Source organism: Alosa alosa, chromosome 14, assembly GCF_017589495.1.
Source record: "Alosa alosa isolate M-15738 ecotype Scorff River chromosome 14, AALO_Geno_1.1, whole genome shotgun sequence".
In the NCBI taxonomy this organism is placed as follows: domain Eukaryota; kingdom Metazoa; phylum Chordata; class Actinopteri; order Clupeiformes; family Clupeidae; genus Alosa; species Alosa alosa.
In genome coordinates this window covers 3,040,528-3,064,040 of record NC_063202.1, presented here as the reverse complement: position 1 = coordinate 3,064,040, position 23,513 = coordinate 3,040,528, and the positions used below count along the sequence as shown (strand labels likewise).

The window sequence follows — 23,513 nt, the reverse complement described above, 5'->3', positions numbered from 1 at the left end:
ATCTAAGACGGGGAAAAGAGAATAAACAAGACATTAAGTCAACTTTTGACTCTTTCTTAAAAATTGGCGGGCTGGTTAGTCGGAAAAACAATGCTGTGCGGATGCTGCCCTTCAGTGGGGTATTCCAAGTACGTGGTTTAGTGATAAACCTGGGTAAATTAACACAGAGTAAGTGGTAAAACTGCTACAAGAAGAGCCCTATGGTATTGTTTTGTTAGAATGAAGCCATACAGCTCTTCTATTAGGAGATTTAGCTCTTACGCTGAGTTAACTTAACAGCTGGGCTAACACCATCTAACCCCTCAGACTGAGAGACAAGCTCTTGCAGATGGGTGTGGACTCTCACCTGGTAACCTGGATCACAGATTACCTGACCGAGCGGCCACAGTATGTGAGATTGAAGAACTGTCTCTCTGACACTGATCAGCAGCACTGGAGCTCCACAGGGAACTGTGCTCTCTCCGGTCCTGTTCATTCTGTACACATCTGACTTCTGCTACAACACTGAGTCATGCCACATGCAGAAGTTCTCTGATACTGCAATTGAGGGGTGTATCAGGGACGAGCAAGAGGAGGAGTACAGGAGCCTGGCGGAGGACTTTGTGCAATGGAGCAAACTCAACCACCTTCAACTCAACATTTCAAAGACCAAGGAGATGGTGGTGGATTTCCGCAGGTCAAAGCCCGCTCTGCTACCAGTCTCCATTAATGGGGTCAATGTGGAGGTGGTAAACACCTACAAGTATCTGGGCTTACACCTGGACAATAAACTGGACTGGTCAGCCAATACTGAAGCACTCTACAAGAAAGGGCAGAGCAGGCTGTACTTCCTGAGGAGGCTGCGGTCCTTCAATGTCTGCAATAAGCTCCTCCAGGATGTTTTACCAGTCTGTTGTTGCCAGCGTTCTCTTCTATGCTGTGGTATGCTGGGGAGGAAGCACAAAGAAAGATGCTGAGCGACTAGATAGGCTGGTAAGGAAAGCTGGCTCTGCCGTGGGAGCCGAACTGGAATGCATCACTTCAATATCAGACAAAAAGTCCCTGAACAAACTGATCAGCATCTTGGACAATGAATGTCATCCACTCCACAGCACTATTACAAAGCAGAATAGCTTGATCAGCTGGAGACTTCGCTCACTGTCATGCACAACTGACAGACTGAGGAAGTCATTTGTCCCCAGGACCATTGAACGGTTCAATGCTTCACTTAAGGGTAGAGGAGAGATAGACTTCTCTGCATAGTCTGTCTGCCTCTTCACCTTCTCCATGTTTGTGTACGTAGTGTCCATTAGTCGCCCTCACACTGAACAAGTCAATCAACACTGTTCTGCTCATCTACCTCATGTGTACTTCAACCTTACAGTTACAGTAGTATATGGCATCTTGCTTGTGTCTGTTGAGGGGACCACGACCATGGCACCCTTGACAGGGACAACAAGGAAGACTCTCCCCCCCCCGCAACTGCACTACCATACATCACCCATAGTATCTATTTATTTATACATTATTCTCTTTTATGTCCATATTTATTTTATGCTGGTCTCTAGACATTATCCTTGCACTGTTGGACTTACTTATTTGCACCATCACCGTGACACTCACTCTCACACTAAATTACAGGCTCAGTCCCTGCCCTGTCATGCTTGATCATCCTTAAGCACACTATGTTGATATTTGATTTAGTTTATATAGTGTATTTAGTATTTAAGTATCATGTTTATCTTCACTGTACAATAGAGACAGTAGGAGTTTTTTATATGTATATTACTTTTTCTGCTGTAAGTGCATGTTGTGTGTGATGTCTGTATGCTACTGAGACCTTGAAACCTTGGGGATCAATAAAGTATCTATCTATCTATCTATCTATCTATCTATCTATCTATCTATCTATCTAACTTACCCAGGTTGGTCACTTGGAATACCCCCCAGGGCTCTGAATCCTATGTGGGTGGACTCTTAATACTTGCTGAACCCAATAAAAATGCTGGCCACCATCAGAAGTGGAAAATGGCTCACACCAAATGTAAAAAATAGACATGTATTACAAAGAATGTCACACTTATTTGTACAGTACAGAGAGTTAAAACAAAGTGCAGAACACAAAACAGTAACTCATACAAATGTATGGATGTATGGACACTGGTCACTTGTGTGCTGGTCACTCCCCATTTTCTTGTGGAGCCTGCTGAGACAGAAAGACAAATATTGAAATAAGTAATACCAAGTTAGTAATTAGTTAAGGCTACATGGCTGAGCTGGATGGAGAACTAGGATCTTCACCTCTGTGGTGGGAGAGGTGTCAGGACTGGCGTCGGCTATAGTTCCGAGATACACAATATTCCGATGTAAAATCTGTTGATACCTGCAAAAGACCCAATATGTACTGCTTCAATTTCCTCGCTACCAGAGAACATGGAACATTTAGGCTACACATATCACAATAATGTAGCCTGTAGTAATGGAAACTGAGGCTCTCCTTTGTCCTTTCAGATTATATATATCTTCATGCCGATTGGACGAGCCAGACTGCATCCTCTCCGAAATAAATAGCCTACTTTGCATATATCACTTACTGAACACATTCTGTCGCGCGTCCCCTCTGCATGTATTCCGCAATGCATCTCACCAGCTGATCGTTTTCGTCAAGCAACTTGTGCAAAGAAAAACAGAGAGACTCAGACAATAACATTTCAACTTAGGCCAGTGTACATCTGTAACAATACAAAATATAACACGTTTGTCCTCATTTTAACACATTCAGACACAATACTTCATGCTAAAAGCTCGAGATGACGACAATGTATCAGTTAAAGACACTGTTGATAAGACACACTGTAATCAAACGAGTATAGGTAGACAGTTGAACTCTTTTACTGCGTGCTCACCCGTTGAATAATTTCCTGATTAATTTCGGCCTTCCCACGTTGCCTTCTCGGTACGAACACAACGGACATTTTTCAACACAAGCAGACTAGTCGTTGGTAGGTGTTTTCTGAGCTTGAGTGCGCTACGAGTTAAATAGGTATATAGCTCGCTATCCAGGTAGCCGGCTAACTTCCAACGTTAGCTGCCTAGACAGACAGGGACAATGTTTCACAAGCGTTTTATCAGTTAAGTTTGAACAGTTAAAAATGTACCATTAATTAGGCTGTTCGTAACAACGTGCTTAAAAGTGTGTCAATAAATAGGTACTGAAAATGAAGTGATGTCTGGACTTCAGAACTGTTTTTAATTTGCTCTCTATGCTCTAGCTTCTTGATTACGGTTAGGGAATGAGGGAAAGCTTTTGCGCATGTGCACATGAGGCCAACAAACTTTGCGCGTGCGCGGGTGTCTGCGTGACGTAAATTTCGTCATCGGAGGGTAAACGCGCGGCCAGAGAGGGTTAAGCGGAGCGGCTAGTAATCAAGGATTTTTGGCGCGGCTCTGTGCGGTCAGAGAATGACTCACGGTCGACCGTGGACCCTCCAGGTTATTGTGACCTTAAACTACAACAATGCAAAGAAAAGGCAACGTCGTCAACGTGTAACATATACATTTTGTTTCGCTCTTGGTGGTCATTATTGGTTGGGAGATGAGAAGTGACAGACAAATGTGGACGCTAGTAGTTTGGAATCATTAAAATGATTAAAGGCCACAAGCAGACTTCAAACGTCTTAAGGCCACGCAGCCGCAGCTTTCTGCAAGTGAATCTAGGCGCGTCCGCAGCATGAATCAGTGATTCACCAAAACACATGGCCCTCTATCCCACTCGAAATATTTTGTATCATTCTCATACAAATACATCAATAACAAGGGAAAAATTAAAAGGAGGAAAAAGTAAGGAGAACGTGCTGAAAGTTCAATTACTTTTATTAAACGAAAAATTATTTAAAATGTTGACATTTATTTGCTTGCTTAAGATATACATGTAGCCTTATATGCAGAAGAAAGCATATACTATATGTATGCACTGAAGTAGTCTTATTTCTGATTGATAGTATGTAAGGAAGCCTAAAAGTCACTGCAATTGCATGCCGTTTTCCAGCTGTTTGCAGACATGTTTTAATGTTTTACTGGGATCCACAATCTTTTAAATAAAGTATATTAAATAACACATCTGTTTTTCCTCTAAGAAAACTAAACACACTTTACTTGTAAAGTATGTTTCTTTTTACTAAACTGTCCAGATTCAATGACCCAGTTATGAACACTGAAGAAAAGTTGGACTGTGTTGCAAAAAACAAAACAAACCCCAACAATTTAGAAGCACCAGACATGACATTCTACACAACATGCATCAGCTCAAATGGATTTATGATAAATGGGGAAAAGAAGAAAACTCACACAAAGCCAAGAATATTGAACAACTGTTTATTCTCATCTTCGAATAGAACCTCCAGACAGCTGTGGCAAGTAGTACACCATGCTGTACAATCGCTTTCCTGAAGAACCAAAATGAATTTCTTTGACGTCTGAGGGGCTCCATACAGTTAAACCCTCACAGCAAAACACTAGAAATATGTACACTTGAAACTTTTAAAAAGCACTGGGGGATCGTACAACAACGTGTCTATTATTGCAAAAAACCATCCAGGGTGATCCCTTCCCCAAATCTCCATGTGTTGGCCCTGGTGTATCCAAGTTGTTCAGTGTCATGATTTTATATATTTTTTTCCATTGTGGCTTCATCACAAGGCATTGCTCATGCAGCTTCTTCCAAGTGATCACTACAGCGACTGGTTCAAAACAGCACGTGGGACTGTGCGAGGTTACTAGCTGCCCTAGCATTCTGCTTCTATGCTGTACGCGTTTTGTAGTGCTTCATTTTAAAATTAAGTTTCCAAAGAAAGAGAGTATACTGTAAATAGTTATAGGTACGTCTTATATACTGAAACAGCCACAACAGTAACCAAAAACACCCTCCATAAGCGTACTGAGAACAAGAACAACTGGAACACAGTTAAAGAATCTAGACCCACCTTCCCATCCCGCCCACAACCCACAGCCACCCTTCCCGCTCTCCCTCCCTGCACCTTTGTCCAGTCTTTGGATCCCATACATTTCATCAGTTTATATGGTAATGACACTGACTTGCTCAATTTTTACTGGGAGCTGCTATTCTAGACACATACTCCTCCCACCTTGTGCTGGATGACTTGACAGTGCTATTACTGAGGAGGACTGCAGGTGCGAGGATATGGTTATACAAACTAAACTCTAGAAATACTAAAAATCGATGAAAAAAAAAAATATATATACTACGAGAAATTATTCACTTTGCCATAAAAGGATGTGACAAAAGGCCTGAATTCGTTGAGTCATATGGTCTTCAGCTTTCAAGATCTTTGAACCAATTTGAGTCCAAATCTTCAGTAGGTTAAGTACATCTTTATATCAAGCCAGTTACAAGAGGAACTCCCATAATGAGCATCAACTGACTATTGGTTGGTAGGATATGAGTCAAGACTGAATTCAGGGCCAAGTCAACTCATTCAGGGACTAAGCTAACATCTCACTAAATTAATATTTTCTCCCATATGGGACTGCAAACATTTTCGTTGTTGTGCCCCCTTCCATCGGGAATCAAAGCCCCCTACGTTTCTCCCAGAGGGTAACAAATGCACAGAAGCAAGCAGACCAAATGGACAAGCCTCTTTGCCTGCCAACTAAAATGACATATGCCATCCACAACATTTATGCCAACATCTGTTATAGAGCCATTTATGTATCCAAAAGAACAACGAAATGCTACCTTCAGCGCAGCATCTTTCTTAACCTTGCCTGTATGCTCCAACAAATTATGAGCCAACTGACAGGGTCAATATGGTATCAAAATAATCTACAGCAAGAACTGGTATGTACATGAACATCAGGGTTTTCAGTTAAACTGGTTAAAATAGACGCCTCGGTAACCCTACACATATTCATCCGTAAAGTGCAACTGGATACATTTTCTCAGTCCAATCTTGTTCTTAAAGGGTTGGATAATTCTATGGGTGTGTCCCTGAAAAAAGTGGATTAACTCAAAAGATTGCAAGGAGTAGTATTGATTTTATGGATTCCTATGTTATGTTCTAGCGCCCCATAATTTAGTGACGGCTGCAGCTGGATGATCTGAAAGACTACTCCGCACTAGACTGGTTCATCAAAAAGCCCTCTTAACACTAGAACACACATGGTGCCTACACTATCCATAGCAAAGGCAACAGTCACTGGCACTCAACTTGGAAAGAAAAAGATTAACTGGTGGAAACTCGTACTCGGTCGCTGTCTCTGGTTTTTTTGGGTGAGGTGGGGGGGTTGCAGCACTAAGCTATTTACCCTGCGTGATCTGAGTGAGAAAGAAAGCAAGCAAGCAATTACATTTGCAATTAAATTTGGAGTAAAAACAAAAAACATTTGATAAATTCCCAGAAAAGCTACAACCACAAAGAATGACTTTGCAGAAGGACAAAGACCAAAAAAGGAAAGAGAAGTTCACTGGTGTCTCTACATTCAGTTAATCAATGTTGCTAATCAGTTTGTCAAGGTTGAGCGCAAATCCGACTTCAGCTCAATGTGTACTAAATGTTTGGAGCTGGTCATTTTGCTGGGAAGATGGCGAGGAGGCGGTAGGTGGTAGCTGCATTACTGGCGTAAGGGAGGAAGGCTGGCATCTAAAACCAAGCGGACGAGGTTCTGACAACCAAACCCTGGATCCTGCCACCACCACAACACACCAACATCACTCACAAAACACTCCACGATTCAAGCCCTTATCCACGCCACAAAAAAGGTGTACAGTAGACTACTGAAACACACACAGGGAAAAAAAAAAATGCTTATGGAGATATGCGAGCAAAGATGCACAACAGAGAACTGTTATGTGTGACCCAATGGGCTATGTACAGAGATTTGGTGCTTCTAAAAGGTACATTAAAGGATATATCCCCCAAAAAATAAAGCTATTTCAGTGATAATCAGCACTCATCACAGTATCTGCGGGCTTCTGCATACATCTTTACAACTAACAGAAACATTATCAAATACCTTTTAGTAAGAAAGGAACTCAAATATTGATGCAAAAATACTGAATAATTCCACGTTTAAGTAGGGTATTTACAGGCAAGCTCTTATCCCTCAGTGAGTGTACTGTATCAAAGAAATATCATCAGATTCATTTGTGTATTGTTTTGTTGGTTTCTTAAAAAAGGGAACTGAAAAAGAGGCTGCGTTAACACCTGCTGATGGCGAGCTGTGCTGGTGTCAATTACACACTAAAGTACATCTTCATTCGGTATTAAGTCGGGACTGGGAACAAAGCACATTTCTGGACCAGTAAGAGCTACGCGTCTCCTGCAGACTCCCTCGGCTTCAGCCAGGCTGGACTACGCAGCCACTTTGTTATCCTTCTGGAGGAAAACACAAGACACACAGACAGAGAGACAGAGAGAGAGAGAGAGAGAGAGAGAGAGAGAGACAGAGACAGAGAGAGACACACACACACACACACACACACACACAACAGCGTTAGTGAAATAGTGAAAGTCACAAAACAGGTAACACAGGAAAGAAAGTGATTCATTATGATCTTATTTGTTCTAATAATCTTATTCGTTTTCAGGGAATGAGTCTAAATATGCCAAAACAAGTGTGACAGGGAATGGTACATGATGTGTACAAGTAAGCCTGCCACCTGACAGATTTAGTTATCAAAGAGATTTTTCACCACATTGTCAAGCTTATCTGGTGAGCGTTTGCTTTACCTTTTGCCCAACTTAAGAGATCATTATCACAAATATATGCCCATTTCTTTTCCATACAGAAATCTGTACATCATTACAATACGTTACCCTGTACTCTGTGCTAGGACTATAATAGCAGGATACGTTACCCTGTACTCTGTGCTAGGACTATAATAGCAGGATACGTTACCCTGTACTAGGACTATAATAGCAGGATACGTTACCCTGTACTCAAAGTCGGAGAACTCCCGTCCGCCACGTCCACCCCGGAATCCTCCCCTGAATCCGCCTCCAGCGCCAGCCCCACGGGGGGGTCCGAATGAGCCCCGGCTGGCCGAGCGGCCTCGGCCACCGCGGAAGCCGCCCATGCCCCCTCGGCCTCGGTATCCACCACGCCCGCGACCGTGGCGCAGGGGGATGCCGAAGGTCTCTGCGTTCATCCTCCTCTCCTCAGCCCAGGTCTGCCTGCGTTCACTAATGAAGAGAAAACACAGCAGATCATTAACTTCCATAGTTGTTATACACTCTTTACTATATATACCGAATATACGATACATAGCAGTTTGCTGTACGTGAGACACATTAAAGTGTTAGCTCACAAATATTGCGTATTTCAGTCATCTTTTTTTTAATCGGCAATAGTTACTTCGCCGTTTCGTGTCCCTAGCTCTCTTAACCTCTCCCCCTCCCTCTTAGTATATTTTCAAATGAAAAGTAGCTAAAGCCAGCTCCAAAAGTCGCTAAATGACGTCACACGCTAATTTGCATATTAATTACGCCAGTATTTTAGCATTGACTTGGTACTAAAGTATCAGTTCTCGTGACATCCATATACACAAACGCACACACGGAACACAATAGCATTGGGTTTCTAAATAAAAGATTGCTGGAGGACAGAAGAGAAAAGAGACAGGGCTTACCGTGGGAAAGACTTGTCCGCAGCTTTCCTGAAACAAGAGCAAGGCACAATACACGCTTTAGATGGGATCAGGTAGACAAATTCTAGTAATTATGTGTACAGTCATGGATAGAAACTTTGACTGTGAAAGTTATTCAGGTTTATATTAACATATCTGAGGGGTAATGTCCAAGTGCACAGATGGACGTTAAGATGGCTTACCTGCTGTCGTCACAGGAGATGTTGTCAAAGAAGGACTTGGACTTGTCATAGTAGCAGTTGGGTCCCAGGGGGTCTTCCTCTTCAGCGTTGCCCTCGCTGTTCTGGGTCTCCACACCGGAGTCACCTTTATCCTCCCCATTCACAGCCTTCTCCGGCTTCTCAGTCTTCTCATCTGCACACAGAACAAACATGCACAAAATTGTACAAATATGCAGTGTGGCTTCAAAGATGTCCAAAGTGTCTCTGTCTGTGTCTGTCTCAGGGATTAAAGTGAAAAAAAAAAAATCGTTTGACTGAACTTTTCAGGGCATAAGTCATACGTTCATATCTACCTATAGAGAGAGCACCCCTTTTGCGGTCGCGACCTATTGGTTTTTAATGTACAAAAAGACGCAAACAGCAAAGTAAAGGGAGTATTCGCCTTATTTCACACGGCGGCCATTGTTTAAACCAAATCGAGGCTACAAGGGACACTTACTATATAATTAATGCCACCTACAGGTGAAAGCATAGAACATAACAATCCTATGGGTTGTGTACCCTGTAGCCTCGTTTTAGCCGCCAATGGCCACCATGTGAATAAGGCGAATTGAGAGTGTTCTTGATTGAGATTGAGTTTTCCTGATGAACAAAAATATATTTTAGTACCACCCCTGACCATTGCCGATTAGCCATTGCTGTTCTTTTCTACTGCAGCAATATTGTAGAAAGGCTTTAACTTACACTCTTATTTAATTACTTCAGGCCAAGTGTTTAAAGGGGAGATATTTTTCTTGTTAATATGCAATTCAACACAAGTAAAATCTATAAAATCAAGTTTGCAAGACTTCCAATTTCCTCATCATCAACGAATCAGAACATTCTAGATATTGTTCATATTTCCATTTGTTGCCTCATCCGCATTTAATGAAAACATGGTAATTTTGAGTTTTACAGACAACTCAGTTTTCCAATGAGCAGCCATACTGTGTGTGCTCATGCAGGCGGTCTGCACATTTGATAACGACAATCTGGAGAGGGCGCTTTTGTCTTCAGCAACAGATTGTATAAGGTTGACAAGAGGTTGCGATATGGTGAGGGACAGGTTGTGTTGCGCTATGAAAGAACATGCGTACCGTAGCCTACTTTCTAAACGTAAAAACGGTCAGTAGATAAACGTAGCTGTTGTGGTGGCTAATTGCACCAGGTGGGGAAGATGTCCTGAAATGCACGAACGTTAATCTTATGGCGGTCTTCTGATTGGTGGCGTACTAAAACGTTTTCCTATTGCATCTAAGCAAACCGCGCAAAAGCAAACCCCTGGCACTTTAATTTCTTTACACCATGGCTTGTTAGTTCTCCCCCATTTCCAACAGCCGCCCATCTCCATTTATTTTTTAACTTTTGACACCTGCCTTCCTTTAGCAACAACGCATCCATGACAGCTAGTGGCCTTGCCAAATAGGCCTTACACAAATGGCAGCTAATATCGAGGTTCTGGTAGGCCTACTGGTTATGGTTTTGTGCTATAAATTAATAATATTTTATAGCAAAGTTTTAAGGTGACTATTTTAATTGCTTGGTTATTTTTTTGTCAACATACACTCACAACCTACTGTCGTTAAAAGTGAGGCATAAGCAAAATAGGCTACAAGGCTGTCTGTGCGTCACAAACACGACTGACCCCTTTACTAAACAGTTCACAATGATAATATTATTATTATTTTATGTTAACACGCTCAGTCAAAACCTTTCGTTGCAAATTGTGAAAAACATAGTTGTACATGTCATAACAGACGGGATAATAAATTGCATAGGCTACGGTTTATATTGCGTCGCTGTACATAATGTTAGTTGCATTGATTAAAAACGGTAACATAGAATAGTAGCCTACATCGGGTGGCATAGCAGGCTATCTGTTCAAGTCATAGGTGACACCCAAAATGAATGACCTCCCTTGACAAGAGTTTGCGATAGTAAGAAATTGTCTACATTGATGCACGGAAAGAACACAGCCTACGCTTCTTTTCTGAATTCGCACATAGAGCTCACAATATCATATCCAAAAAAGTTAAACAGATTGGCCAACCTCATCAGCTGTCTCGATTGTGTCACTATAATCCAACTTTTAGACCGTTATTAGTCCTCCATACGTGTTCTTTTTTCAAGCAAACGCCCCAGGCCAATGAGACAAGTGTGTAGAACATAAACAAAGCGAAACTCATGGCTGACATAGGCCATCTTCTTGAGCGGTCACTGATTGAGACACCGAAAGTTCTCAAGAACACTATTAGGTCTTTAAACATTTACCATCACACACATTAATTCATCGGACCTAATATTTGTAGTTGCCTTAAAAAAGGAAAAGAAAAGGTGATAAGTCCCCCCTCCTATTTTTTTTTCTCATCGGATCTGCATCGATCTCAAATATGACATTTCTAAAATCAAATTGACGGAAATCCGTCGTATGACGGAAAACTTTAATCCTTGCTGTCTGTCTGTCAATCCATCGATCAGAAACGTGTGGCTTCTCTACGTCTCACCTCCACAACACGCGTACAGAGTTCACATCACAATCCACTCTTTCAAAATTCTCTACTAGAAATATGCGGCTTCTCTACGTCTCACCTCCACAACACAGAACACGCGTACAGAGTTCACATCACAATCCACTCTTTCAAAATTCTCTACTAGAAATATGCTTTATGGGATTTAGCTTTGAGGAATTGAGAGAATTAATCTGCACCACTTCAGTCATTGGTTCTTTACCACCAGAGACAACTTATAGTAAAAAGTAAAGTTTCTCTAAATGGTCTTTTTTTTTTTAACTAAATGCCAATTGTGTATGGCCTTTAAAGCACACATAAATGTTCAAAGGTCTTACAAGTATACTAAGATGGCTAACAATGGGTAGAACACTGAATCAGCGAATGACATACTATCACAGGAAAGTACCTTTCAGTTTGAGTTTGCTCTGAAACTCGCGATCGATCTCCTCCTTGTTGAACTGAGCGTTGGCGCTCTCAAAGTCAAAGTCTTTCTCAAACTTCATAGGGCCATCCCGTCGCACAGAAAACCGCCCGCGGCCACGGTGACCTCCACCGCGTCCCCTGCGGGAGGCTGGAGCTCCATCTGAAGGGACCAATCAGATTAAAATAAGTGTTAAAGCCATATTTTAACAAGTGAGAAATGAGCTTCAAACAGCTGTCAGGGAATTTCCAAGAACATCAATTTTGCTGTGGTTGAACTGCACCTGCACTGCATCTAGAAAAAAACAGTACTGAGAAAGTAAGTAGGATGTCACCGTTTCTAACATACATTTACTACAAGATTCTGATACTTCTCATATTAAAATAATATAGTGGAGAAGCTATCCTTCCATCCTCTCCTGAAATACTGGTATATCCATTGTTTGCTATGCAAGCACAAAACTAAATATTATCGATATTGAAGTTGAAAATCCACCAACATGGCCAAATACATATGGTTGCGGAATGAAACTGGGCCATTTAGAGAAAGTGTACACTTAAAGATTTATGACATCATTTGTTGCTCCTCAGGGAGTCAAACTCTGCCAGGTCTGTTTTAAATAATGATTTACCAGAATGACGTTTGTTGGGATCATGGTTGTCGTTCCTGCCTTGATCACCGCCAGGTCGTGAAACCTTCTGGGCATCAGCAGCTGTAGGCACATAATCATCGTCTGCTGTTTAATAGTAAGTCTATGTAAATACAACTTCCACAATACCAATGAAAATATACAACCATCAGGACAAAGCACTAGTAGAGCTAGCATAAAGATAAACACAGCAACAACATAACGACATTTTCCTTTCTAAGACACCACTGCAGTGTGGCGTCTCTGGGTCTCACCTCTACGCTGTTCCAAAGCCTCACCAGGCTTCTGGCTGCCAGTGGAAGTGGCGCTGGGCCGGGCCGGGCTCCTCTGACCCACAGGCACCAGGGGTGCTGGGGCCGCCAGGGGGGCCGTCTGCACACCCTGTTCCAGAGAGGGGCTCTTCCTCAGGGGGTCCAGAGAAGGGCTGCTACGGCCTGGGGAAAGCACATGCACATCAAGAGCCAACCACTACAGAGGCTGTCTGGGGTCTGTGTGTGTGTGTGTACACAACCCTAGCCGGTGAGGGAATTAGTGTGTGTGATAAAGGCTTTGGCAATGCCAGCACTGTGTGAAGTCACACCAAGAAGCCGCAGATTGGGTTATAAGTTTCGCCTGTGTGCATGTGCAAGGTTAATGAAGAAACGCGAAATTCTGAGCCAGGACAGACATGATTTCAGAAAAGCTGGATTTCACAAGTGATAATAGAAGGATTGACAGTGATTCGATCAAGAAAGTCATAAGGCCTCCTTTTTTTAAGATTACACACCAGCGTATATATATTATAGCACATAGTCTGAGTCTCAACCCAATCACTTTATAAACATGCTGACATGTAGAACTTCACATTACAAAACATGTACACTACACGTTTTTATCTCCACAATCACACATCTGACACTAGAGTATAATCTTTCTAAAAGAAGGCCATAAACAGCAAACTGTGAAGAAGCTTCTAATTGTATTTGACATTACAGATCCCTCATCGAGATATTAAATGAGGGGTTTGATTTAGACAAATGCATATAAAACAATTAGCATGACCCTTAACCAAATAACATGCATGGATCAGCTAGTGCCATAAGGTCCTTTTTAACGTTATTAATTTCTCTCGTGACTCTGGTTACCTTCATTAACATGTGCACTTGCACTCACTGACAGAGAGTCAGAGGGGAAAGCACTGCCAATAGCACTGCTGTGCGACAGAGGGGGGACTGTGTTGGTGTCGCTACCAAAGGAGGGCCCTGTGGTCCCTGTATGAATGGAGAGGAACAGCAACGGGTTTAACGCGTGGCCACACACTGGCACAGCACACAAACGTAGTGTTCTCCTGGTTTGGCATCAATTCCAAACTTAAGGCCTGCAACTGGGGGCGGCTGGCTACTTAAGATGGCCTGACAGGAATTTCAAATGAGTTAAACAGTGGGTAAAACAATGGAAATAACAAAAATATGTCCATTACAACAAATGTATGTATGGTATAACATGAATGTGTACTCAAGATATAAACACTACGGTTAACCATTATTAACTGCTTTACAAGGTACTATTTTACGGACGTTATGAAAGCAGAAATGGGAACGTAACACACAAGGTTCTCAGGCACTTTAAAGTTTGCACTTCAAAAAAAAATATGAGAATAACTACCAGCTGTGATTCACAAATGTTCATATTGCAAGAAGTCAAAAAATTGCTTCCCACCACTAGACGAGATCTCTGTAATTAAAAAGCCTTGTCCCAAAGAATAACCCTACTGTGAGCTTAATGTTAGCATTGTGCTACATCAAGTTAAATTACCCTAAATTCATTGGTTAAGCAATGGTAAGTAGTGTGGAGAGCACCCACCTGCAGCGTTGGCTCCAAAGGGCTGGGGAGCCAGAGGGTTGGCGCTAAACTGGCTGTAGGCGGGCACCTGGGGGCGGCTGAAAGGGGCATAGGACTGGAACGATGGTGCCGCAGCAGTGGCAGTTCCCAAAGATGACTGCACACAAAAGCATTGGGAGAGAAATCGCTTTTATGACAACATCCAGTAATATCTGAGAGGAAACAATTTGTCATCACAGGAAGAAGCCTTATTTGTTTATTTTAAATCATAATAAAAAACATGGTCTGTTCATTCATTCATCATTCTGATTATGGCTGGCCGTAAAAAAGTCATCCAATCTGTGTATGCAGTGCTTACCTGAACAATAGCAGGGTCCTGAGGCAGAGAACCCGGTGGTTTTGGGGGCTCACACACCGTCAGGTCTTTAATGTCACTTCCCCTGAAGATGATGTATTCAAACACTTCATCTCGGGGTGGGATTGGTCGCTCTGTTGGGCGATCCTCAGTGCCAAACGAACGAACTGGTGGGGAAGATATTGTTTTTTTTTTTATATATATACACCTTCTACGATTCTTATTAATGATGATGATGCTGCTTCATACCATAAAGAAAACCACACTCTACTTCTGAGACCTAGATAGGGACGTTTGACAATCTTTCCGCCCTAACGTCACTGAAACCGCACTTTAATAAAACTACAACCTCTGCCACAAATGCTGGACGCACTAGCTAATGTTGTCTAACAGAAATGTGCAGTTGCTGTTGAAATTAGATGGTCGTTTTAAATGTTATATAACTTAGCCATGTGTTCACGATATCACCCTGGGCAAATGGGGATGAATTACAATCATGCTACTCGCCAAACTAACGACGGCCTAACTCGCATAACGCTAGAGAAGCACAGAAGTAAACAAAGAGATTGAGACACTGTTAACGTTATCACGCAACTGCGAGATTTCGCACCAACAGCCCTGTTGCCATTTTAAACTATACCACACGCTGTAAAATACTCCGAACTTAATTGGCCAGCATGACGCCGTCTGATCCTTTAAAGGTGCTCAAGTTCCCTTCATGCACGGAGCTTTTGTTGTCCGCGCCATCACTTCTTAACCCGCTAGCTAGCACGAACATATTAGCTGACATAACTGCTAGCTAACGGCAAGCTCGGAGCTAACGTGAACAAACATCACGTCACCATTAACGTTAAATCATAACCAGGGATTTGTAACGTTACTAACCGTTACCCGATTAGCGACTGAGGTTGTTTATCAATGGCTTCATTTATTTATTAACGTTCGCAAATTAAGTTCACAATCATGTCAATATTTGTGAATGGCTAGCAAGAAATCTATTGATATCAAGTATGCTAGCTAAATACCACCTTACTTGCTACGCAGCTTGCTAATAAAAAGATAGCTTGTGAGCTAGTTCTAGCCAGGTCGGCACCCATATAACGAGTAAATACGTTAGCTTATTTGCTAACTAGCTAGCCACTAACATCACAATAGATTCCCAAATCGGGCAATTAAGTGTACACTTTCCATATTATATGATACAAGACTGAATTTAATCCACAAAATTACCTTTTGCAAGTGCAACAGTCGAATTTTCGGTGTCAATGGTGTACAAAATCCCTTCATATCGGATCTCGGCCTTCGAGATCAGGCTAATTTTGCTGCCGATGTAAGGTGTCCCTCCGCTCATGGTGTTTTTAATGCTGTGGGGCTCCTAAATTGGCAAAGAAAAGCTTCTTCTGCAGAAAAACAGACCCTGTGTTGAAGATGAAGAAAATATTCCACTTCTCTCTTTCCTATAGCTGTCTTGGTGTTAACAACCTTACTCGTTCGATCCCCCCGCGAGTTGCTACCACGACATGGCCGATTTCATTTTCCTCCGCATAAACTGCTATGAATTCTGGGATGGTGAGCTAATGAATTTTAAGTTATCGCGCTATTTTTCGAGATCTCGATTTAACATTAATCAATTAAATGACGGGACCTGAAGCAACCATTGAAAAAAGCATCAAACCCAAGTTGCTAATCTATTCACATTGTTTTCCCTTTGCTTTTTTATTTTGTTGTAAAACAGACAACCACTTAGTAAATACCTACAATCATTCAACATACAACATGTGCATCAATCAAGTGATATAGAGTGGTCTGTTTCCTTGTCTAGAGTCTAGACCACTGGTCCCCAAACTTTTTATTCCGAGGGCCAGCTCACTATGCCTGGCTCTAAGAGAGGGCCAGAGATTCGGAGTATATTAATAACCATAAATAGCTTAGTGCTGTGAACAACAGCAGTCTACCTTAGTTGAATATTCCATTAAATTTAATCATAGGCTACTGCAATTTAATACCATTGTTAGCTGTGTTTATATTGCCATCATGCCATATCAGTGTAAAATGTAGCTCAAATGAAATAATAATAAAAAGACATTCCCAAAAGTATTAGCAGGGAGTCCCAAAAGTGTATTTTATCCAAAATGTGTGAACTCTGAACTCTGTGTCTTTGCATACACAGCTCAAGTTGTGAACAAGCAATATCCTACAAAGAATTTGAAGTTCTCAAACTATGAGAGTTTTATGAAGTGCTGGCAAAAACATCTGAAATGACCACTTTCACTCACCCGATGAGAACTTGTGAATTTGTATGAACACTTGAACAAGTGAATAAACAATAGAAATAATTATCCCAGAAAGTCCCAGAAATATGACTTGAATAGAAGTTAGTTATTAACAATTAATTGATAAACTTCTAGAATACTTTGAGCACTGATGCAGTCAGCATAGACCTCTTGCATTGTTTGCAGGTAGGCCTACATTTCATTCCGTTTTCGATGGCAAACGCAAAACAGCGCCAAAACAACCACCAGTGGACAAAAAGAGTATTACATGTACTGTTAAGACTCGCCATAGAGAATGAATGGGGGAAATTACGGAGGTTATAGTTTGACGATGTGTACTCCCATGCGGGCCAGATGCTATACCACGGACATGTTTTTGGGGGCCACCCAAAATGAGGTGGCGCGGGCCGTAGTTTGGGGACCACTGGTCTAGACACTGTGTATGAATTTGATGAATTCGGGCCGAAATTAAATTGTAGTCCAGGCTACAGCCTAAATAAAATGGGATTCTGTTTTTTCCCCTTTAGTTGAATAGCCCTGGAAGTGGTCAGTCTGTTTTATGAAAGCTGCTGTAGGCCTAGTTGTAAAAATGTAAATTTATTAGCACATTATATCATACACAATGGTCATTCAATGTGCTTGATGCAGTTGATACATTCACTTTTACAAGATTCTTTTCTTTAAACAAAGCTGGAGTAGGCCTATCTTAAAATAAAATAGATGACAGCTAAAGTTTATATTTATATTGGTGGTTCTTAGCACCAAAGCACCATTATATCAATACACCACATTGACATTCAAATTAACAGTTTCAATTAAAGCTATATAGCCTAAATAAAAATATAAAATAGCATAATAACAACAATAATGATAATTCCTATATAGACTATAAACCAGAACCACAAGTTAATTCGCCTAGATAGAAACAAGGTAAACAGGTGGGTTTATGGTATTAAAAAGTTCCTAATAAAATTGGGCAACATGGTAAACAACATTATTCATAATTAAACATAATTCATTTTAAATCATTCTCTGCAAGAATAATGTAACTGCCTGTAGCCTATACGTTATGCCAGACGGTGTTAGGCTACAGGTCTACTGCAGATGACATTAAAATAAAATGGCCTTTGCTACCCCCTGCTGGGTACAATCGTTTCTAAGGATTCAAGTTTAGTGTTGTTTATTAGGTTTATTTGATATAAAATGCAAACATACAAATACATAGGCTGAATTAATAAGACGCCCATTTAACATAAAAGAAACTGTGTATGCTACAGCATAAAAGATAATTACACAGCATGTTCTAGAAGTAGGCCTAATAGGATGTTATTCCAGGTGAATAAGATTTTGAAAGTGTGTTCAAATTAAGGTTTTGTAAGTATGACAGGATGGGCCTATGCTGAAGTTCTCCTAAATAAGAGATCAACAATTCCTTGATAACAATAAGGCATCACTTCAGGGAAAATAAAATGGATTCAAAACGTAATTTTGGCGGTCTGACGTCAGAGTCATTCCCACAATGCCTAGTAACACGACTGCGCATTGCTTTGCTTTACAATTGCGATTTCACATCAAAGATGGCGGGCGCCTCCGACCCTCTGGAAGATATGCTGTTCTCCGAGGTGGACGAGAAAGCAGTTAGCGACCTAGTGGGCTCTTTGGAGTCGCAGCTTGTCGGCCAAAGCAATCCTGCAGCTCCACATTCGGAAAACAGGAGTGGTGGATCAACAACTAATGCAAATCACCACTTGGGGAGAACGCTACCTGCCCAAGTGGGCACTTCATCAGAGCAGCAACAACAAGGACAACATAAAGCTGAGATGAATCGGGAGAACAACTCTAAAGAAATTAGCTCAGATAAAACTGTAATATCGTCTTCAGTGAGCGCCATTGCGACCTTCGAGGAACCCTCCACCACTTCAGGGACTGTGGTGAGTGCTAGTACTAGCGGTTTGCAATCACATGGATCATCTAACATCACAACACTGTCTGCATCTGATGGGGTAACTTTGCCATCTCCGCTGGGCAGCATCAACCCTGCTGACAGAGGTTCGGCTCCGACGCCAACTGAAGCATCAACTGAAACCTCCACAATAAAAAAATACACTATTTCAACACGAAGGAGTGCAGCCGCACAGAGTCTGAACGGCAACGGTGGAGCCGTACTGTCAATGAAGTCGCCAACTACTGCTGCCTCTGGCTCTGTCTCGACGACAGCTAATAACGCCGATACCATGGCTAGCAATACAAGTGCCGCGAACAACACGACTTTAACGACGTCTCCCTCCAATATTTCTACATCACAGCCCGCTATCCCACTGGATCGCGGGACTCCAACTATTGCTCTGCACAGACTTCCGAGTCATATAGTCGCCAGCATCGCGCAAAATGGAAATGGAACGACAGTGTCGGCGTTGGTCCAACAAGGCGCGCGAATAGGACCGGTCAGTGCTGCAGCAACTCCACAAGTTAACCATAGCAAAAGCACTGATTCTGTTTTAGTGAAGTCGGATTTACCCGTTCAGGCTAAAAACGTAATTCAGACTCAGCCTGGCACTGTAAATTCTGTGATAAGTACGGTCCCATCTCCCTCTGTCAACACGGTGACCAGCCAACAGCAGACTACAAACGCTGTACCTGCTGCTAGCAGTCCCGTTACTCTCACCGCCGTTGCAAAGCCCGCTGTCAGTGTGGTTGGGCAACAACCGACAACCACAACTGTTGGAATGATACGGCCTGCAGCTGTTTCATCCGCTCCAGCCGTAGCAACTTCTACTCAGCCACAACTTCGCCCAGGACTCGCTGCTCCTCAGAGAATCGTGGGACCTCAGCTGATTGTCAGACCGCCTCAGCAACAAACTACCATCCAGCTACCACCAGGGTTCACCATCCCTCAAGGTATGAGTGATTTAAATCTGAGCCTTGAATGTACAATGTTGGGTGCCTGATAATTTAGTTAACTGAAGAAATAATTGAGTTATGCATCTCTCCCACTGAAAAGATTTATTCCAGACTCGTGTTTGGATATGTAAACATGAGTCCTTCTAATTACAATGTAAGACAAGTCCATAGATCAGTAGGCTATGCTCTTTGCGTCATACGACATTGGTGTGAAATTTGTTGTGTTGAATTTAGCTAAATTTCGCACTTTTAATCAAGCATATACTAAATGCGCCATGTGTCACCTTAAAGACCACTGTAACAAAGTGTGTCACCCGTTGGACACAGGTGAACCACTGCAAGTTGTGTAGGCTACCTTGTTTTACCGTGGTAATAGATCATACTATTAACTAATTGCAAAACTAATAAGAAGTGCATAAGGGGTGGTTTACATACTTTATTGTTTAGTTGACATTGTCTAGGCATGCATGTCACTGGCACATTCATATGATCTGTGAATCCTTTCAGGACTTTCCTTTTATTTCTGCACCATCTTTGGTTAATGTGTTGCTGTTGTCAACCTGCCATGCTCATTGAATAGACTGGACAGCATTGTAGATGTATGCTGTGGCCTTGATAGTCTTCTCAGCAAGGCTCTGTCTTGAAGCAATTAGAAACTGTTGGTGAGTTTAAAGCTTGTGTTGTGACTGGAGTTGAGTAAGGCCTGTGGGAGATGAAGTGGGGAAGAACTGATTCTGAAACAAAGTCGGTTCTTATTAAAGGTGAGTAATGGATCAGGTGCACAAAAAGAACTCCAGTGACTTTTTTTGCCACATGCATAGTCTCCACCTACCAGACAACTAGGTACGGCTCAGAGTAAACAAGTTTTTAGCAGAGCAGGATAGTGCAGCGGATGTGGCTTCACTATAGGGATCGACTGATAATGTTTTTTTCAGTGCCGATACCGATATAAATTATTACCAAAACAGGAGGCCGATAACCGATATGTAAAACCGATATGTCAGTTGTCAAAAAGTGGAGTAGGTAGTAAAGGCGATATGCTGCAAAAAATTATTTCAAAAGCATTTAATTATGCAAACTTTTCTTTCTTCTTTTGATACACAATTGTCTATCAACTTGCATCACTTGCAAGTGTAAATCCTGTGTATCATGTTAATCCAAGAGCTAAGTGATAGCAATTATTTTCATAGACTATGCCTACACAATGGGCTATGTGCTTGTTAAGGGACCTGTCACAAAGAGGATGCTTTGCCATCGTGTGTATGAGTGCACGAGAGAGGGAGAGGAAGAGGTGTATGCGTGATGGCAAGTGTTACGGTTGAATAGTTTAAAGGGACACCAGGCAACGTTTTCGTGTTAATTAATCATCTTCGTAAGTCGGTATATGGTTAAATGACTCATTACAGGGCGAATAAAGGCTCTCTCGCCCGCCCCTACTGCCTGTAGGAAGAATATCCCACTTGCAAGTTCGGTGTATCCTACCCGCCGACCGAAGCAGGATCAGTTTACAGCACAGAGGCAGGCTAACAAAGCGCTAGAGATTGTTGCAAGCGTGTGTATAATGGCAGAGCCGGCGAAGAAGCAGTTTAAAACCCTTGACGGAAGACGCAAAGAAAAGGAAAAGAGCTTCAGACGAGCGAGGGGGAGTTTCGTAGAGAAAAAACATCAGGCTTGCCTGGTGTCCCTTTAACAAAACAGTTTTAAAATAGTTCCTAGGCTATTTAAGTTTGCAATTTGTGTCCATGTGTAGGCTACAAGCTACACTTTTAAGAGCCTAATGCTCAGAACGCGATTTAGTTCAGGTCGGATTAAATTACGGCTGGCCCTGGGTGCATGTTGTCTTTTCTGACAGTCTGTTTCAAAAAGGAGCAATTAGACTTTTTGATGTTCGCTATCGCATAATTTAGGACTTGTCTGTACTATGTCCGCCGTGGTGTCCCGTTATTCACAATTAACGAGCGAGGCGGGAGGCAGAGAACTCCGACACGCAGCACCGAGTTTGTAGGCTAACTAGTAAACAGCATCAGTGCGTGCATCAATCGGGAATTAAGCTAAATGAAGGAAGTGGGTGCTTTACTTATTGATCCGGATCAAAGAGACAATAGCTTACAAAGTGGTGTTTTTGTAACTTCAGTGTAGATGATTGTGATTCATTGCAACTTCAGCAAAGCTACCTTCCTTACCTTCGAAAAATAACTCCGTACAGCTGAAGCCCAGTCTACAGTCTGCCTCAGTGAGAATCCTAAACTTTCTCTGTGTTCAGTCTTCGATCCTGATTGGCTGCATTCGTGCTAACTAACAAATCAGACGGTGTAGTGGGTGGGACAATGCTCTTGACCACAGAGTAGCAAATGCAGGGAGTGAGAGACGCTTTACAGACAAAGTAGCGCGTTTCATTCTTTATCCATTTCAATATCGGCTTATCGGTGGAAAAAATGACCGATACCAATTATTATAAAAATGCTAAATATCGGCCCTAATAATCGGCCAGGCCGATAATTGGTCGATCCCTACTTCACTATACTTTTTTCCCCATATGTTTTTTTAAAGGCCTGAAAAATCCATTAAAAATCATTGCCATAATGGGATATATGAAACACACTGCTGCGTTTACACACACACAGTGATATGTTCACATTACATTTTTTATGTATGTATTTTTTATTTCAAAAAATATTTTTTTTTGTGCTCTTGCCATAGTAAAAAGGCAGATCAAATGGTCTATGATGGGTAATCCATTGTACTTCTCTGGTGTTTGAGCAGTGCATTAGGAGAAGTGACTTCTCCTTTTGATCCTGTAAGGTTGGTTAGATGGTAAGGGTCCCTTCTTTAGCAACTACATGGACAACATATTCAGGTACCACTTTTTTTTTTTTGCAGGCCTTACATTTCATGTCGAGAGACTTTTGAGGTGTTGCTTATTTTATGGGAATAAGTCCTATTTGTTAAGAACACTGCATCTTGTCTTTTGCTACATGTCTGGTTCCTCAGCCAAATTTTGCTTCGTGGTAATTGAGCTCTGGCTCAACCGAAGCTTGTTATTTCACTCTGGCTTAGATTCTTAAAACCTAGTTATCCAATCAGCGATGTATTTATTGACACTGGATTAGAACAAATACAGTAACCCTTTGGCCATTTGTTTTTGCACCCTTGTCTGTTTTAAGACAAATTTAAGAATTTACATGTATTGCAGATGTCTGTCAGATTAAAGAAACTTTTTGTTTGTTTGTTTGTTTGTTTTTTGCCATAGAACTATTACACCTGTCATTTGTGAGTGCTTTATCACATATGTCAGTCAGAATTAGCTCAGAGCAGGACTGTCATCTAATTTGTGCAGGGCTTTGTTGATTGGTTCAGTGTTATTCAACTCTAATCTTCTCAGATCTTGTGTTAACACATCCTATTAAAGGTTGTATCAGCGATTGCAGGCCCAAAAAAGGCCCAAACATAAATGATCACATTCATCTAATCTTTCCTAATGATCCGCTAGCTACCCGCCCCATAAGTAGGCCGTCAAAAAAACACGAGATGCACGTTCAGGAGAGTTTCAGTTGCACGGGAGGGGGAGGGAGTAGTGAGCTAGCTCTCTGTGTTGTTTGAACATCAACAGAAGTGAAGAAGGGTTACCCCGCCATTGCTGATACAACCTTTAATGTCAACAGGTGCTGTGCAGAACTACGCACACTAAAATGTGGAAGTCTAAAAGGAGGACACAAACAGCAGTCATTTTTGTAATGAT

The 23,513-nt window shown here is 41.8% G+C and overlaps 3 protein-coding genes across 9 annotated transcripts in view; 1 reads left to right on the top strand and 2 right to left on the bottom strand.

Moving 5' to 3' along the window:
• Positions 1-893: 893 nt before the first annotated feature.
• ss18l2 (ss18, like 2) lies at positions 894-3,297 on the bottom strand. Of its 5 annotated transcripts, none has more exons than XM_048262547.1 (5): positions 2,886-3,289; positions 2,574-2,650; positions 2,281-2,362; positions 2,119-2,185; positions 894-926 (listed from the first exon to the last, which is right to left on the bottom strand). In XM_048262547.1, the coding sequence occupies exons 1-4, from the start codon at positions 2,952-2,954 to the stop codon at positions 2,159-2,161; spliced, it is 255 nt and encodes an 84-aa protein (XP_048118504.1). In that variant the 5' UTR covers positions 2,955-3,289; the 3' UTR covers positions 894-926; positions 2,119-2,158. The 5 variants fall into 5 exon arrangements, with proteins under 5 accessions (XP_048118504.1, XP_048118507.1, XP_048118505.1 ...); XM_048262550.1 differs by having other exon boundaries at positions 907-926; positions 2,119-2,182; XM_048262548.1 differs by lacking the exon at positions 894-926 and having other exon boundaries at positions 2,025-2,185; positions 2,886-3,071; positions 3,193-3,297.
• Positions 3,298-4,339: 1,042 nt separating this feature from the next.
• Positions 4,340-16,145, bottom strand: LOC125307095 (protein LSM14 homolog A-like). 3 transcript variants are annotated; one of them, XM_048262869.1, is made up of 11 exons: positions 15,831-16,145; positions 14,604-14,767; positions 14,267-14,402; positions 13,549-13,674; positions 12,679-12,858; positions 12,407-12,487; positions 11,761-11,937; positions 8,827-8,998; positions 8,627-8,653; positions 7,931-8,180; positions 4,340-7,373 (listed from the first exon to the last, which is right to left on the bottom strand). In XM_048262869.1, the coding sequence occupies exons 1-11, from the start codon at positions 15,949-15,951 to the stop codon at positions 7,350-7,352; spliced, it is 1,458 nt and encodes a 485-aa protein (XP_048118826.1). In that variant the 5' UTR covers positions 15,952-16,145; the 3' UTR covers positions 4,340-7,349. The 3 variants fall into 3 exon arrangements, with proteins under 3 accessions (XP_048118826.1, XP_048118828.1, XP_048118829.1); XM_048262871.1 differs by having other exon boundaries at positions 4,340-7,370; XM_048262872.1 differs by lacking the exon at positions 13,549-13,674.
• A 2,305-nt stretch (positions 16,146-18,450) lies between these two features.
• The window catches only part of LOC125307089 (transcription initiation factor TFIID subunit 4-like), a 108,623-nt gene continuing 103,560 nt past the window's right edge, over positions 18,451-23,513 (top strand). The window contains exon 1 of the mRNA XM_048262861.1: positions 18,451-19,771. Coding sequence (XP_048118818.1) covers positions 18,451-19,771 — 1,321 coding nt within the window. The remainder of the gene's footprint in view (positions 19,772-23,513) is intronic.